This window comes from Baudoinia panamericana (genome assembly GCF_000338955.1).
Source record: "Baudoinia panamericana UAMH 10762 unplaced genomic scaffold BAUCOscaffold_3, whole genome shotgun sequence".
Lineage (NCBI taxonomy): Eukaryota > Fungi > Ascomycota > Dothideomycetes > Mycosphaerellales > Teratosphaeriaceae > Baudoinia > Baudoinia panamericana.
This window is the reverse complement of record NW_006911259.1, coordinates 732,902-747,217: the sequence shown is the minus strand read 5'-3', so window position 1 is coordinate 747,217 and position 14,316 is coordinate 732,902. Positions and strand designations below refer to the sequence as shown.

Sequence of the window (14,316 nt, the reverse complement as noted above, 5' to 3'; positions counted from 1 at the left end):
TGACGCGTGGCGAAGACGCATTACTAGACGTATGCAGCAGCGAGCTATGTGAGCCTTTGCAGAAGATACTGTCATGTCTCCAAAATATTTGACATTGCCAGGCTATGTCATCCCAGCAATCATTTCCTGCGTCTCTTCTTTACTGTAAAGCTCCCGCCACTCCTTGTCTAACATACTCAGCATAACCAAATCCCAGTATCTCCCGCCAAACCAGAAAAACTCCCGTTTGACCCCCTGTTTGACAAAGCCCAGACGCTGGTACAAACGAATAGCCCCCGGGTTCCACTCGAAAGCATTGATGGCGATGTGATGCAGATTGCAGAATTTGAAACCCCAGCGGAGAACCCATTTGATAGCCTCACCACCGTAACCCTTGCCCTGAAACTCCTCTAACAGACTGATCGCTATTTCCGAATGCCTATGCTGAGCGTTGTTAGGTGACATATCCTCGAGGCGAACATGACCGATAGGATTTGGCTTCTCGCCTGCAGCGGACACCGCTTCGCTGGGAGGGGCGTCTTCCGCAGGCACTGGCAGACATATGACCACCTCAATCAGAGACTTGTCATGGAGCCACTCCCGCGTGCCCTTGACCCACTCTTTCGATAAAGGTTTCGGGGTGAAAGGCGCGGTGTTGAGGTGCGACTTCGCCTGCGCCTGTATGCGGGCCAAGAAGGGTTCGTCCTCTACCTCTACGGCACGATATACCAACCTCTCGGAGCGCCAGAGGTCATACATAGTATGCTTGATGGGCGTCTGTTAAGGCAGAGCTGTTCGGCATAGGAACGCTCAATATTGAAGGTAACGATCTCCCGGGTGATAAAAGTATGTTTGGCAAAGCATCCACAAAGTGAATATCTGTCCTACCCATTAATGGCAGCCTACGGGAGTGCAAAGCGACGGAGCTGTCTACTCACCAATGCCCGCGATTTGCAATAGGCGGCATTTGTGATTTTTTACCTTCCAAGTCTGGACACCGCTGTTGTTGATCAGGGCGGATGATATTTCATTAGATTAGTATTATAAGCTGCGCTGAGAATTTCCGGCAAACGCATCAGTAATACTGTTAGCATCTTGATATTAGCACCGCATAACAGAGAATATATGTTGTACATTATACACAGAGTGAAGACAGGGTTGATCAAGCGCTGGGAGTGGTTTGCATGTAGCAAGTAATGGTCGCTAATTAACGCCCACTCGGTCAGCTTTGCTTGATGTCTGTAGGGAAAGACTAGCCGCTGCATCCCAAGCGACTAGTCGCTTTTTGGGTTCATTGTTGCTGCTATGCAAGACTCACCCTTTACTGGCACCTGAGACAAACACATTGTCCGGTGCAGGCTAAACGATGGCCCTGGTGTCATATTCTGACAGTGAAACATCCGACACTGAGACTACTGTTGCTCCCCAAGCGGCAACTTTTCACAACCCTTCTGGCTCTGCGAAGCCCGCTGTCTTCCAGAAGACGGAGGCGCGCAAGATCAAGGTTGACCTACCAAGTCTGAGGCCCGAGGTCGCTGAGCAGGACATTGATGGACCGCAACAGCCGCCAGTCAAGCGTGCGAGGACGGCCGGCGCATTTGAAGGCTTCAACAGCCTGCTCCCAGCGCCGAAGAAGCCAGCTACGCAGCAGCCGACCGGCTTAAAGAAAGGCGTAAGTCTCAAAACCAGTTCAGAAGCAGCCTTTAGCCGTGTGCCTCCTCCGAGAACGGAATATGCCCAAGACGCGTTACAGGACGATGACTACGACGACTACGGCAACCGAGCACCGTCCTTGCCGCAACGGACGCAGACACCAGCAGTCACTGGCGGAGAAGCGCCCGACGTGAAGGTCTTAGGCAGAGCAACGAGATTCAAGCCGTTAAGTGTTGCGAACAACAAGAAGAAAAAAGTTGTTCCGAAGAAGGCTGTCCCTATACCACAGGAACTAGCAGACGAGCAATTAGGCACAGGTGGGCGGGCGTTGGTGTCTGGTCAGGCGCCGGGAGAGCCACTCGCCAGGGCGCCGCCGTCGAAGAAGAGTCTTTTCTCGATTGCGCAGGACGACGATATGCCCTCAGATGCCGTCACGGAAAGCTACGGTGCAACAAACGGTATACAAATCGAAGGCCTGGACGAGCAGCAACACTCCGTACCGCATGAGATAAGATCACCATTTACTACAGAATTGGCTCCCAACTCGCTCGAAGCAGTTGCCGCAGACTTGAATCTCACGCCTGCGCAACGACGACAGCTTTTCGGACGAAGCGCAAAGAACGTGCCAGCTAACGCCACTCACTTCAACATGGATGCCGAGTATGCTGCGAACGAAGAGATACGTCAGTCCGGCGAGACGCTCGAGCACAAGGCTGTCAAGACTGTAGCGCCGGGCAAGCATAGCTTGCAGCAACTTGTGAACAATGCTCGCAGCAACCAGGAGAGCATCGAGGACAAATGGGCGGAAGGTCGCAGAAACCGTGGAGAAGGCGGCTCAAAGTATGGATGGGGTCATGGATAGGTCGACTGGCGCCGGCAAAAGCGAGCCGAACGCAGAATGCATCGTACCGATATGTTCGTCGTGCCGCCTGCTTTCACCACCATGACACCGTGCCGACCGCTCAACCACGGACAGACATGCAAAGCACACCTGCAATAACGAACTTCGTCGACACCACGTGACGGGCGCTCACTTTTCCAACATTGTACGTCCGTGTTAGGAAGTAAGGTGGGGTAGAGGTGTTCGCTGCGGGGAAGGTCCTTGATTTGACTGATCTAACCTCATGCCACCACTCTACGCTCACTGCAGTACAAAGCGAAAGCCTAAAGATTGACAGCGCTCATGCTGCTCCCGTCCGCCCGGTGTGGATGGCTCCCTCGCCAGTTGTTAAGCTCTGCTCATGGCTGATGTTCTAGATTCCGAGCTCGCGGGAATAATAAGGTAAGATCGGCCTCATAGGCGCAACATAAAGCTACAGCAGCAAATGTTGGGGCCTTCTCTTTCACCTCATATTTTTCATTCGTGGTACTGCGTCCATTTTGCTTGGAAACTAAGAGCCTGTTGATCTGCGTTTCTGCAATAGTCAGCCTTCACGCGAGATCGCGGTTATGGCGCCTAAAATGGAGGTCTATCTTGACCCATGCACGATTAACTGCCGCAAAGTCCTCGCCGGCCTTGACTTGATGGACTTTCCATTCGAGCTGAAGTTCATCGACTACTTCGCGGACGGCCAAAAGGACCCCTCATACACGAAGATCAATCCTTGCGCAACTGTACCAGCTGCCAAGGATGGCGACATTGTAATCACCGAATCCAACGCCATCATGCAGTACGCCGCCGACCACGATGATGGCAAGGGCGAGAAATACTATCCTAAAGATCTGAAGCAGCGAGCAGAGGTGAATAAGTGGCTCTTGTGGGAGGCATCCGCCTGGTTCGCGTCATGCTATGCCTACTTGGTGGAGTACGTGGTGAAGCCACTGCTCGACTCGCAGCCAGACCAGTCAATCATTGACGCTCAGGCACCGCGATGGAAGCAGTTGGCCAAGATTCTCGATGACCAACTGGCGAAGACGAAGTTTCTTTGCGGTGAGGGTGTGACTATTGCAGACATTGCTGTTGCGTCTCCGATGCACCTGCATGAGGCATCGAAGCTGCCAATGGCCGAGTACAAGAACCTGTCGCGCTGGATGAAGGACATCGAAGCTTTGCCGTGCTGGCAAAAAACCCAGCCCGCGGTCGAGAAGGCTTTGCTTCCGGAGAAGTACAAGCGTGATCATGGCGAACAGAGTGCCAATGGCGTAAACGGCTCGCACAGTAAGCAGAATGGTGATGCTCCCAAGACTGTGAAAGCTTCGCTGAACTATACCAAGGCGCCTAGCGACGGCAGCCTAACCGAGCTGTATTTCTACGAGGATGCGGAAGGGAAGTACAAGCACATTCATGAGCCTGGAAACGATGCAGAGGAGATGACTTTCTATGATGGATGGGATCGCGCCAAGGAGTTCGATTTGGATAAGCATGGTTTCTCGGTGAAGGGTTTCAGCCCATCGTACAAGGGGAGTTGGGAGGACGAGCAAAGTGTGAGAGAAAAGTTCTACCCGGAGGTCGTTCAATTTCTAAAGAAAGAGGTCGGTGCCAAGGATGTTCTAGTCTTCGATCACACCATCCGGACGAGGAAAAATGCTGCGAAGAAGCTCACTCAGGAGACAAACACTACTCAGCGCACCCCAGTCCCTCTAGTGCATTGCGACTACACTCATGAATCGGCTCCGGTCCGGGTCCGCCAACTGCTGCCGGAAGAGGCTGACAAGCTACTCACTCGTCGCGTCGCATTCCTGAACGTGTGGAAGCCTCTTGCCAAGGTCGAAGAGATGCCGCTAGCAATGTGCGACGTCACAACTTCACCCATGGATGACTTCTTCAAACTGTATCTCCGCTATCGGGAACGCACGGGTGAAAACTACGTCATGAAGTATTCTCCCGACCACAAATGGTGGTACTTCCCAGAGATGACACCTGATAAAGTCATCCTACTGAAGACGTACGACAGCGAGACAGATGGCAGGGCACGCTTCGTGGGCCACAGCGCGTTTGTGGACCCAACTTCGAAGCCGGATGCGCCATTCCGTGAAAGCGTTGAGATCAGAACGATTGCGTTCTTCTGAAAGCGGCACTCTGATCGGGTTTGGCACTTTCACATACCATTAGCTGTAGCGACTTACTTCTTCCCTTTGGCTTTCTTCTTCTTCGCCCCTCCACTGCCGACAGGCTGCTTGCCTTTCACCACCTCCCCAGCCGGTGTGCCCGGTGTCGCTGGCCTTGAGCCGTCGCTGTCTACAGCAGGCGCCGCGCCCTGGCTGAACAGATTTTGCTTCGCTTTACCCTTCTTTCCCTTCGGCCGGTAAGTGCTCCTGTCTCGTAGCGGTAGCCACCGCTCCGGATCTGGCTTCTTATTCGGGTCGTAGTCTTTCGGTAGTCGTGACTTGCGTAGCCGCTTCGGCTTCTTTGGCTTGATGTCCTCACCCAGTCTCTTCCGGGCGTTGAGTGCAGCAGCATCAGCGGACAAGGGTGCCTGAGCTATCCCAGCAGATTCCAGCGCATCAATATCCACGCCTGCAATAAGTCGCTCGACTGGTTGCAACGAGGACAACTGTCCAGGGGATGCAGTATCGGGCAACGCAGCGAGCAGACCAGCAGCTGCGTAGCGATCGTTGTTGTCTAGGTGGTGCAGCGCGGTGAGGATCTCTTTCGCAAGGTGCCGATGCTCCGCTTCCGGTGACTCAAGGAGAGCACCTCCGGCTGCCTTCAAAAGATGTACAACACCCGTTGGTCGCTCTTTCGATTTGCGTCGCCAATGCTGTGCGGCTTTTGCATACTCTACCCTCACTGGCTCCCTCCTGCCACTGCTTCCATATACACTTACCATGGTACCCACTAGTCCTGGTGCAAAGCGTACATCCATGTCAGCTGCACTACTCGACTGTTCGAGCCGGTCTAGGAAGCTTTGCAGCAATGTGATTGCTGAGCCAGAGTTGCCAGTGGTTACATACAGCTGAACAATTGTGAGTATCAGGCCCACGTCATTCGGACGCTTCTCCAATACGGGTAGAATGTGCTTGAGTGCTTCCTTGCCAGCCTGGGCCTTGGCATGCGCGGCAGCATTGGCCACGGCCAGAGTGTTAGTGTATGCATCAAGCGTTGGCGCCGGGTGCTTTGCAATGACTGCAGCCGCTGACTCTGCCACGCCTGCAAACTTGAGCGACTGCAGGTCAATGGCGTACTTGTTCAGGCCAAGAGCACTGGTCTGGAAAGTGAACGGCTTGTCGGCTCTGAGTACTCCAGCGTCTCTGGACAGGAGCCGCTGTGCCAAGAAAGGATTTGCCGGCGTCGACGATGCTGCGATTTGGTTGACATGTGCAATATAGCGTGTGCTCGAATCTGGTATCAGATTCACATCAATACTCTTCGCCAGCCCCTCAGCTTCGGTCGTCCGCCCTTGTCTGGTAAGTACGTATGTGTGCTGTACAGTGATTGGTAAAAGCTCTATCCGCTTTTCCTCCTCGCTTAGGTCCGTTAGTGCGTTACAGAGATCTTTGGCTCGCTTCAATAAGACTTCTCCTTGTCCTAGCTCTCCTCTAGCTATGCTTCCGCAGGCGGCGTTGTACGCTGTTTCGAAAGCCTCAAGGTCTTCCCTTGCAGGCTTCTTATTCCGGACAAGTTCTCCCTGGTGCGACCACTCGAGCTGTGCATCCGCTGCACCGGCATTAATCCGTAGGTCGGCGATCGCATCGTTGTCACGTGTTGTTGTCAAATCTTGATACAACTCGGCTGCTCGCTTGAAGTCTTCGGTACGGTAGCTTGCTTGCGCCGCAACGTGTCTATGACCCCTTTCTGCGCTTTCGTGTACAAGCTGTGCCGCTTCCAATGGCTTACCAGCCTTGTACAGCGCGTATGCATACTCTAACCGTGCCTTCTCCTTCAATACATCCCCACCCGTCTCGAACGCACGGATCGCATCGTCGAAGCGGTCAAGTTTGAGTAGCGCTACAATCCTGGCATGCAGCGCATCGACGTCTGCCTTGTTCTGCTTGATTGCGGCGTCGGCGGCCCTCAACACTTCCTCGTGGTCCTCGATATCGGCCCGTTTGAGTAGCGAAGTGAGAGATGGTACGGAAGTTGACATTGTTGGTCCGGGTTGGATAGGACGAGCAAGCCGCGCATCATCTACGACCACCAGCTCTCATCTGACGTTCACTTGAGCCTTCAGCAAATGGTCGTATGCTCATTGCATTTCGTGGCACCGGCTTGGCTCTTGGCGGGGGTTTGATGTTCGATCTTCACCCCACATTTTCAATGTGGAGTGCGTGTTCGAACGCCGAAGCAGCCCTAGCCGTGGCCGAGGAGATAAGTGGTGGGTCAGAGCGAACAATGGACGAGGTTATACTCTACAGCGAACATACTACCCCTTGCGACCAATAGAACCGTTCTCAAACCCTCCTATCTGCGCTACCCAGCCAAAGTCGCACTTCATCTCGACGCTCAACATCGTCACCATTGTCAAGCTGACTGCCGGGACGAGGATCGTTTGCCTTGACGGCAGCAAGACGCCTGGCCACCTCATTGGCTTCATTGAGCGATACCAGCTTCCTCGTCACCTTGCCAGCACCACTCAGTCTGTCCTTCACGGTTCTAACCAGGGCCCAGATTTTCTCCCGGTTGTTCCGCCTATCAGTCTCGATAGGCTCAACAAAACTTTTCGGATCGCGGTTCGCGACATCAAACATCCAGCCGTTGGACAAGCCGTATCTACGACCCTTCCGCTGCATGTATGTCAAAACATCAGAAGGCATGGGTGGCGGATCAGCACAGATCACAACGATGGCCGCATCCTCCGCCATCTCGTACGCGGTGCGACCAGTTGCGTTCTCGCGGTTAAGCAACGTCGGATCGTGTTCGAGAATGATGTTCGCCACGATGTAGTTGTTGTTTCGCACAGCCACATGGAGGGGTGTATCTCCTTCTCCGTTAATGAAGCCGAGCTCTCTCCCTTCGCTATAGCGTAGCAGCAGTCGCAAGGTTTCCGCGGCGTATTCATCAGACCGGTGTAGGCCACCAATGACATCTCGCAGCCATTTCGCTAAGGGAGTGAGCGAGCCTGGATGAGCCGCTGACCGCTCGAGGAATAAGCTTGGAAGAAGTCGACTGTCGAGTGACTCGAGCATGACCGGCAGCTTCTTGATGTACTTTCCATCGTCGATATAACGTCCGAGCAATCGGTGCAACATATTGTTGCCTGTCTTGTCACGGGCGGTCTGGTCAGCGCCAGTGTCGATCAGCATCTTGACGGCGAGGTGATCATAGAGCTCCATAGCGATGTGAAGGGGCGTTAGTCCGTCGGTAGACTTGGCATCGATTGCAGATGGCAGCGCCGCCATCAAGTACCTCAGCATCTTGCCGTCGTCGTCAGCAGTCTGGTTACCCATAAGATAGCAGTGGATAGTCAGATCCCAGCGAGCATTGAGGAACTTTTGCGTCAATGTCTCGAAGCCGCCCTCCGCTTGTGCCAAGCGCTGTAGCCGTTCGTCACTTTTGTGTGCCTCCGCGAAGTCGAGGTAGGCCCGCATAGGCGCATCGCTCATAGCCCACTCAACACACTTCAGCGAACCTTCATACGCTGCTTGAAGCAACAGCGGCTGTTGTTCTTCTAGCGGCTCATGTCTCGTATGTCCACGACTGGCATCTGCCCAGTCCTTCCTCTTCCGACCACGAACGGACAGCCCCTGGTACGCCCTTGACTTCTCTCCGAGCTCGACGCCGCTCTTTCGCATGAAGCTGTCTAGAGAAATGCCAGCACCGGTCCGTGTGATCATCATTTCCAGAAGATGTGGCCGATCCACTTGGATGCCATACGTGAAGTCAGCAGTATCCAGCGCGAAGAACGTAGACTTGTCGTCGTCGCCTGCGGCTTGGGAGCGCTGGAGGTATTCCTCACGCTTGTTCAACAGCCATTCCAGCTGCTCCTGGTCATCTCTGTACAGCGCGAGCTGAAGAAGGTTGCTTGGTGAAGACACCTCCCAAATTCGCTCAGAGATTCCCTGGGGCGGGCTAGGCGGCGTTGTTTTAGCGATGACTGTATGCATGCCGACAGATCTTGCAGGCTTCCTTGGTCCGAAGAAGGTGAAGCCTCTATTCGCACTCGGCGCCTCTGTTGATACCGTCCTTTCTGAGAGACTCAAGGCTGGGCAGGACCAAGCAAGCAGGTTGAGTGCAGTGACGCGGCTCTTCACCTGCAGCGAAAGCTCACCAATAGTCTCGACAGTAAACTGATCGTCCACAATCTCCGAGGAAATGGGTATCACAGCCTCGTCCTCGTCCTCTCTTGCTTCGTCACCGCTATCGACATCGCTAGTGTTGCCTTCCAGCTTGAAACGTCTCTGCTTTGGTGCGTCAGGTGCTTCGTACTGCGCATCCGCAATCTCCAGGATTGCATTCGCAAGTTCAACATGATGCTTGGCGACCGCGATCGAAAGTGGCGAGGCATCGTGTTGGTCTATGATCGCAATCTGAGTGGGGGCATGGTCTTCGCCTTCTGAGTCCTTCCATGGCATCAGTGTGAGCTGCTTCACGGTCTGGATATCTCCGTGCCAGACGGCTTCGAAAAGTCGCAGGTATCGATCCTTCGTCTCATTGGTAAGGTCGCCAAGCCTAAAGCTGAAGTCAATAGCGAAAGGAGGTTGTTTGTTGTGCTCGTGCCTGTAAGCGCCTCCCCTGTTTTGATCCGGTTCCTGAATGTCCGGATATAGTTCTGCGAATGTCTTCGATCCCGCATCTAGCAGTGCAGTCTCCAATTGCTGAAAGTCATTTGCCATCTTCGAAACGGCATTCCGTTGTTCCTCGATGCCTTCAATGCTCTCCCTCTGTCGTACCTGCTCCTCGTACCTTTTCCGGGCTTCCTTGTAGCTGTGCTTAGCAGAGTCGAGCTGCATGTGCGCAGACCATCGAGCATAGGAACCCTCCGTATAGCTGCCGAGGTAATGTTCGTCGTCTTTCAAAGCCTCAGGCGCCTGAAGCTGGTTTTTGTTGGGCTGCCATTCCGCAAGCGTCTGTGACTTCTTCTGGACAAGGTCCAGTAAGCTCTCGCCTTTGGTGTATCGACGGCTGTACTCCTGGTTCACAACCTGGTAACCGCTCGTCGTAAGTGTATTTGGATCAGCGCCATATTTCGTGACAAGCGTGGCGCATACCAAAGGCAGCTCGCACTCAACGGCTAATATGACGGGCTGCTTCTGATTCTGCTCGAAGTTGCGGCGGTTTTGTTTGGAATCATTAAGAAGTTCATGCTTGGTCTGATATGCTTTGGCGTAATCACCAAACGCAATCTGCGCTTTCGCACCGTCTGCGAGCAGAGCCAGTGCTGTGTCACCGTCTCTAGCCTGGATTGCAGTCAGAAGTGGGCTAGAAAGTCGCACATTCCAGTTCGCTCCAGAAACCGACAGGTGGTTGATCGCGCGGCGTAGACCCGTCTGATCTGCAGCGCGGATAGTCTGCAATTCGTCAGGTCTGTCGGCAACACAATACTGCAGGGCTGTCCTCTGGTCAACGTCCGCTTGCGCTGCGGTAGCACCTAGTTGCAGTAGCGTTCTGACCATCTCTGCCACTTTCTCTGACGGGAGTTGCAAGCCCAACACTAACGTTAGGATGGCAGCTCGAGCAGACTTGTCATGCTCGTTGAAAAGCTTTATGGGCAGTAAGACGTCCGCGCCGAAATCCTGCACAAGACTCTTGACGACATCAAGATGCCCATGGATGATGGCGAGATGCAGAGGCGAGTTAGCAGTATCCCAGGCCACAACGTTGATGTCGTACACATCGGGCTCGTCGTCCTTGTCGTCAGTCAATGATGGCTCATGTGGCTGTGCCGTCGCTCCTTTAACCTTGACCATAGAGCCTTCGGTGGTTGCATCAATATCAGCGTCGTCTCTAGCATCGTCCATCATGTCAATATCCTGATCGGCTTCGGAAGACTCGTTCTTCGCGGCGTCTGGCATAGGGACATTGTTCATGCCAATACGAGCAGTCTCCAACGCTCCTCGAACAGCGCGCTTCAAGCTGAGCTTCTTCTCCACAACTTCCTCGTTAGCCTCGCTTCTTCGCATCAGAGCCGAAATGATGCCAACGTCTCCACGCATTGCAGCGAGATGCAAGGCGGTCCTTCCATCGGCGAGGCGGGCCACCAAGCGAGCACCGTGATCGATGAGAAGCTGTACGACCTCCACCGACGCGTTAGCGGCAGCGAGATGCAACGGTGTCCTGCCGGTCCAGTCACGTGCGTTCGGATCATTTCCTTCCTGCTGAGGCCAAGATCGGACGTATTGCGTGTCGCCATCAACGATGGCTTGACAGAGCATAGCAGTGTTGCTGATATAGGCCATCTTTGTCCAGTCGTCAGCAGTCAAAGGGTTGAAACTGCCTATGGCTTGTCGGCCTGGGTCGTCCTTGATGAACCTAACATCTCCGCTTACGTAGATCTTGTCCTCTTCCTCTGCGAGTTCCTCTTCTTCGACCGTGACAGGTTTCGGGCATTGTCCGCAGCAGTCATGAATGGCGTACTCTGCAGAGCCGAAAAAGGCAGGGTGACGGTGCAGATTGATCTCTTTGCGATCCTTCGGCTTGTTCCACTCCGCGTTGAGCAACATGTCTTTGGTATACAGTAGCCGTTCTATTTTGCGCGCGGTGAACTTTGGGCCATAAGGGATGGTGAATGTATGGTATGAGGCAACTTCGTCCGTGTCGACCCATTCAGCTACCTCGTCCTCGAAATCGTTCTTCACGTTGCCTGCTACCAACCGCTTGCGTATCCGCAAGCGGTTGATTGGAGGCCGGCCTCGTTCCGCTCTCCGCTGATCCAGGTACGCTTCTCGATCCTTGTTCCGGGGCAGCTTTTCCAGAATGAGCAGTCGAGCCAGGCCTTCCGTACGTCCAAAGCTTCGCTCGAAGATGGTTGGGTCGACTTTCGAGCGGTCCAGGTTCGGCCAGTATATCTCGAAACCTCGCTTGGCATACTTCGACAGGCGGTTTTCGTAGCTAGGCGAGCGGCGTGTGAGGTCGATGGTGTTGATTTGCGTCATGTACGAGATCAGCGCCCGTGGAGACGCCCAAACTTGCTCACCATCGTACGCTGCACAGCTGCAATCGACGTCAAAGCCAGTCAGGATTTCAGAGATAGACTTGTAGATACGAAGAACAATCTGAACGTGCCGAGTCGGGTAGTGAGAGACAATGGTGATAGCGTTCTTGGTTCTCACTGTTGTGGTCTCGACAAGCAATGCGTCGCGCACCTGACGCTCAATCTGCTTAATCTTATCGATAGCCTGCTCTTCTGTCAGTCCGTACAGGAAGACATCAACATCCGACGCAGGAGCAAGCTTTTCGTGGTAGTAGGCTCGTAGGGCACGTTTCGACTCTGCATACTCTTTGGGCACCGACAGAAGAGACGTTACGACCGCAGATCCGGCGACGACAACGTTCGACCAATCAAGATCGGCGAGTGAGCTCTCAGAGAAGACGGCGAAGTTGGTTCTGAACTCTTGCAGCGATTGAACAATAGCTGGCGAGCCATCGGCCTTGCGGGCATCGTCGGAAAGTGGCATTATATAGGAGTCCTTGTCCTGCGGAGACTCGGCGGCCAGGTCACGAGCCTTGATCTTCACACTAACTTCATGACCTGCGAACACCGGAACCACATTTGGATGATGGTTCGCTGGATGCTCCGGGTGCTGAGCAAAGATCTTCCGCAGTTCTGCATCGTACTGCTTGTAAGGTTCGAGTACTTCGAGCAAGGGCTTCTGCGGATAAGTCGCCAGATACTCCAGGAATCGATCGTGAGCGGCAGGCAGAGTTGGGAGCTTGACGTCTGCCATGGCTGTGGACAAATGTCGGCGGAGTCACCGACTGCTGCTGCCCAAGGTAGAACTTGATGCTACGTTAGTTCTATAGGTTCTTGTCAACGAATATGGCGGGCTCGATGCAGATGAAGTAGGGGTGCGCCGGAGAAAAAGAGAGTACTTCAGACCACGCACAGCGCATCTTATGCTGCGATACCTCAAGAGATACATTTCATGAGCCTTGATCACAGAATAATAGCGTCAGCCAGCAGCGCAGCTTTGGCCAGTCACGTCAGTTATAAGCGGGCAAGGTTGCCTGAAGGGGCTGAAAGGATCGCCACTGTAGGCAACCGGAGTGCCGAAGAGCTTCCGACTGTACTGGTTGCCATTGCGCCGAGCGTAGTACTCGCATCTACCCTTAACCTAGGTACGTGTACGGGGCGAAGGACTGCTTGTGGAACTTGACGTCGAATCGACTTCGTGAGGTGATAGACACGAGCTGCATCGCAGAATGTGTTGCTCACACGCCAAGGCGGCAGTTTCCGGTGGTGCAAACCACAGCTACGCGAAGAAGGCATGTACGAGAACCGGAGAATGTTGGTGCAATACCATTTGGTCTGGTTTCACTCGCAGATCTATTGTGATTCACTTCCTGCTCTGTCGGCCTTTCTCCCATGCTTGCAAGAACTTCGCCTTTTCCTCCACACCCAGGCTAACCCTCTTGACCCTGCCTAGCCGCGCAAGATCGTCCGCTACGGCATCCAAAGCTCTCTTCTCGGTTGCAGAGATACCGTCGTCATCATCCGTCTCGCTCTCTCCAGAGACCTTTTGCGCAGACGTAGCCTGCAGTGTGTCGAAGAAGTTAGCCTCGAAGCTGCCACGCCCAACGCTGGCTCGGTCTGCAGTTGCTCGTAGCTTGGCCTTGCTAGCTGGAGACCCATCTTCTAGCGAGTCAAAGGTGGAAGGTGTGGAGATCGTCAAAGCTTTGCCAATCCGGACCCGGATACAGTGGGACGGCCGGCTGTTAAGACGCCAAATGAAACGGAAGGCCTCAAGCCAGCCTGGGATCGGCGTGACAACGTCTGATGGCGTATAGCGGAGGGAAATCGGGAAGATCTTGATGTCTTTCGCCGCTGACAGCAGAGATGGTGAGAGGTTGAGTATACCTCGTCCATTGCTTGTTGTTGCCTCGGGAAAGACGACAATAATCCGACCTGGGTTGCGCCTTACGAGCATCTCGAGTTCGAAAGTCTCCAGCTCTGTACCGAGAGCGAGAGGGTTTGTCACGCTGAAGCAGTTGGCGAGCGCGGTCTCTTGTGAAATGGGTCGCACCTGCTTGCTGTTGCGGTAGCTTTCCGTGAAAACAGGGTCGAAGATGGCTGCGAGATACAGAACGTCCAACGGCGAGGTGTGAGAGGACGCTATAATCGTGCCGGGATACGGTAAGCGGCCTCCTGGAGTCTGTGCCAGCGAGCCTCTCCGGACACCGTCAACCTGAATGTCGATCCACCAGACACCCGGGATCCCGAGCAGGCACCACTGGTTCGCCTTCCGCAGAGCGCTTCCCGCTGGCAGCCATTGGATGAGGCAGAGCCAGACCAGCCAAGCGAAGGTGAGGAGGGGAATGCGGATGCAGACCAGGAAGACGTGCCATGGCAGTAGAAGTGGGCTGCTGGGTGGCGGCGAGATTGGGAAGAAGGGAGCAATACCAGACCCTGGCCATATTTAGTTCAATCTGCACACACCCAGGTACTTTCGAGAAGTACTCACCTCTATCTCGGTATTGGCCGTACTTCTCCATGTCCGGAGCACATGGCAGACGGCGAGGATTAAAAGTCGGCAGCTCACAAGACGGATTGTAACTGCGCGGCGATGGATTACTGCTGGCGCATAATGAGCATCAAGTGTCTTGCACAGGGCACGACTCTTTGAACGCCGAATAGTAAGCGGATGTGC

At 54.1% G+C, this 14,316-nt stretch overlaps 6 protein-coding genes across 6 annotated transcripts; 2 read left to right on the top strand and 4 right to left on the bottom strand.

Annotated features, from left to right (window-relative positions):
• Positions 1 to 40: 40 nt before the first annotated feature.
• BAUCODRAFT_31191 (uncharacterized protein) lies at positions 41 to 1,124 on the bottom strand. The gene has a single exon (XM_007675345.1). It carries the CDS (start codon positions 736 to 738, stop codon positions 103 to 105), a length of 636 nt encoding a protein of 211 aa, XP_007673535.1. The 5' UTR covers positions 739 to 1,124; the 3' UTR covers positions 41 to 102.
• Positions 1,125 to 1,279: 155 nt separating this feature from the next.
• On the top strand, positions 1,280 to 2,788 carry BAUCODRAFT_384610 (uncharacterized protein). The gene has a single exon (XM_007675824.1). The coding sequence runs from the start codon at positions 1,346 to 1,348 to the stop codon at positions 2,492 to 2,494; it is 1,149 nt and encodes a 382-aa protein (XP_007674014.1). The 5' UTR covers positions 1,280 to 1,345; the 3' UTR covers positions 2,495 to 2,788.
• A 509-nt stretch (positions 2,789 to 3,297) lies between these two features.
• On the top strand, positions 3,298 to 4,690 carry BAUCODRAFT_103498 (uncharacterized protein; the record flags this gene model as incomplete). Its single annotated transcript, XM_007675823.1, has 2 exons — positions 3,298 to 3,763; positions 3,827 to 4,690. The coding sequence occupies 2 exons, from the start codon at positions 3,298 to 3,300 to the stop codon at positions 4,639 to 4,641; spliced, it is 1,281 nt and encodes a 426-aa protein (XP_007674013.1). The 3' UTR covers positions 4,642 to 4,690.
• Positions 4,691 to 4,694: 4 nt separating this feature from the next.
• On the bottom strand, positions 4,695 to 6,659 carry BAUCODRAFT_145918 (uncharacterized protein; the record flags this gene model as incomplete). Its single annotated transcript, XM_007675822.1, has 1 exon — positions 4,695 to 6,659. The coding sequence occupies one exon, from the start codon at positions 6,657 to 6,659 to the stop codon at positions 4,695 to 4,697; it is 1,965 nt and encodes a 654-aa protein (XP_007674012.1).
• Positions 6,660 to 6,963: 304 nt separating this feature from the next.
• BAUCODRAFT_65248 (uncharacterized protein) lies at positions 6,964 to 12,396 on the bottom strand (the record flags this gene model as incomplete). The annotated part of the gene is made up of 2 exons (XM_007675549.1): positions 6,964 to 8,606; positions 8,709 to 12,396. 2 exons carry the CDS (start codon positions 12,394 to 12,396, stop codon positions 6,964 to 6,966), a joined length of 5,331 nt encoding a protein of 1,776 aa, XP_007673739.1.
• Positions 12,397 to 13,005: 609 nt separating this feature from the next.
• BAUCODRAFT_65112 (uncharacterized protein) lies at positions 13,006 to 14,161 on the bottom strand (the record flags this gene model as incomplete). The annotated part of the gene is made up of 2 exons (XM_007675541.1): positions 13,006 to 14,075; positions 14,131 to 14,161. The coding sequence occupies 2 exons, from the start codon at positions 14,159 to 14,161 to the stop codon at positions 13,006 to 13,008; spliced, it is 1,101 nt and encodes a 366-aa protein (XP_007673731.1).
• Between the last annotated feature and the right edge of the window lie 155 nt (positions 14,162 to 14,316).

Bases quoted from the DNA above. Each gene is read 5' to 3' on its own strand.
- BAUCODRAFT_31191 (XM_007675345.1), bottom strand. From the start codon at position 738: ATGTATGACCTCTGGCGCTCCGAGAGGTTGGTATATCGTGCCGTAGAG.
- BAUCODRAFT_384610 (XM_007675824.1), top strand. From the start codon at position 1,346: ATGGCCCTGGTGTCATATTCTGACAGTGAAACATCCGACACTGAGACT.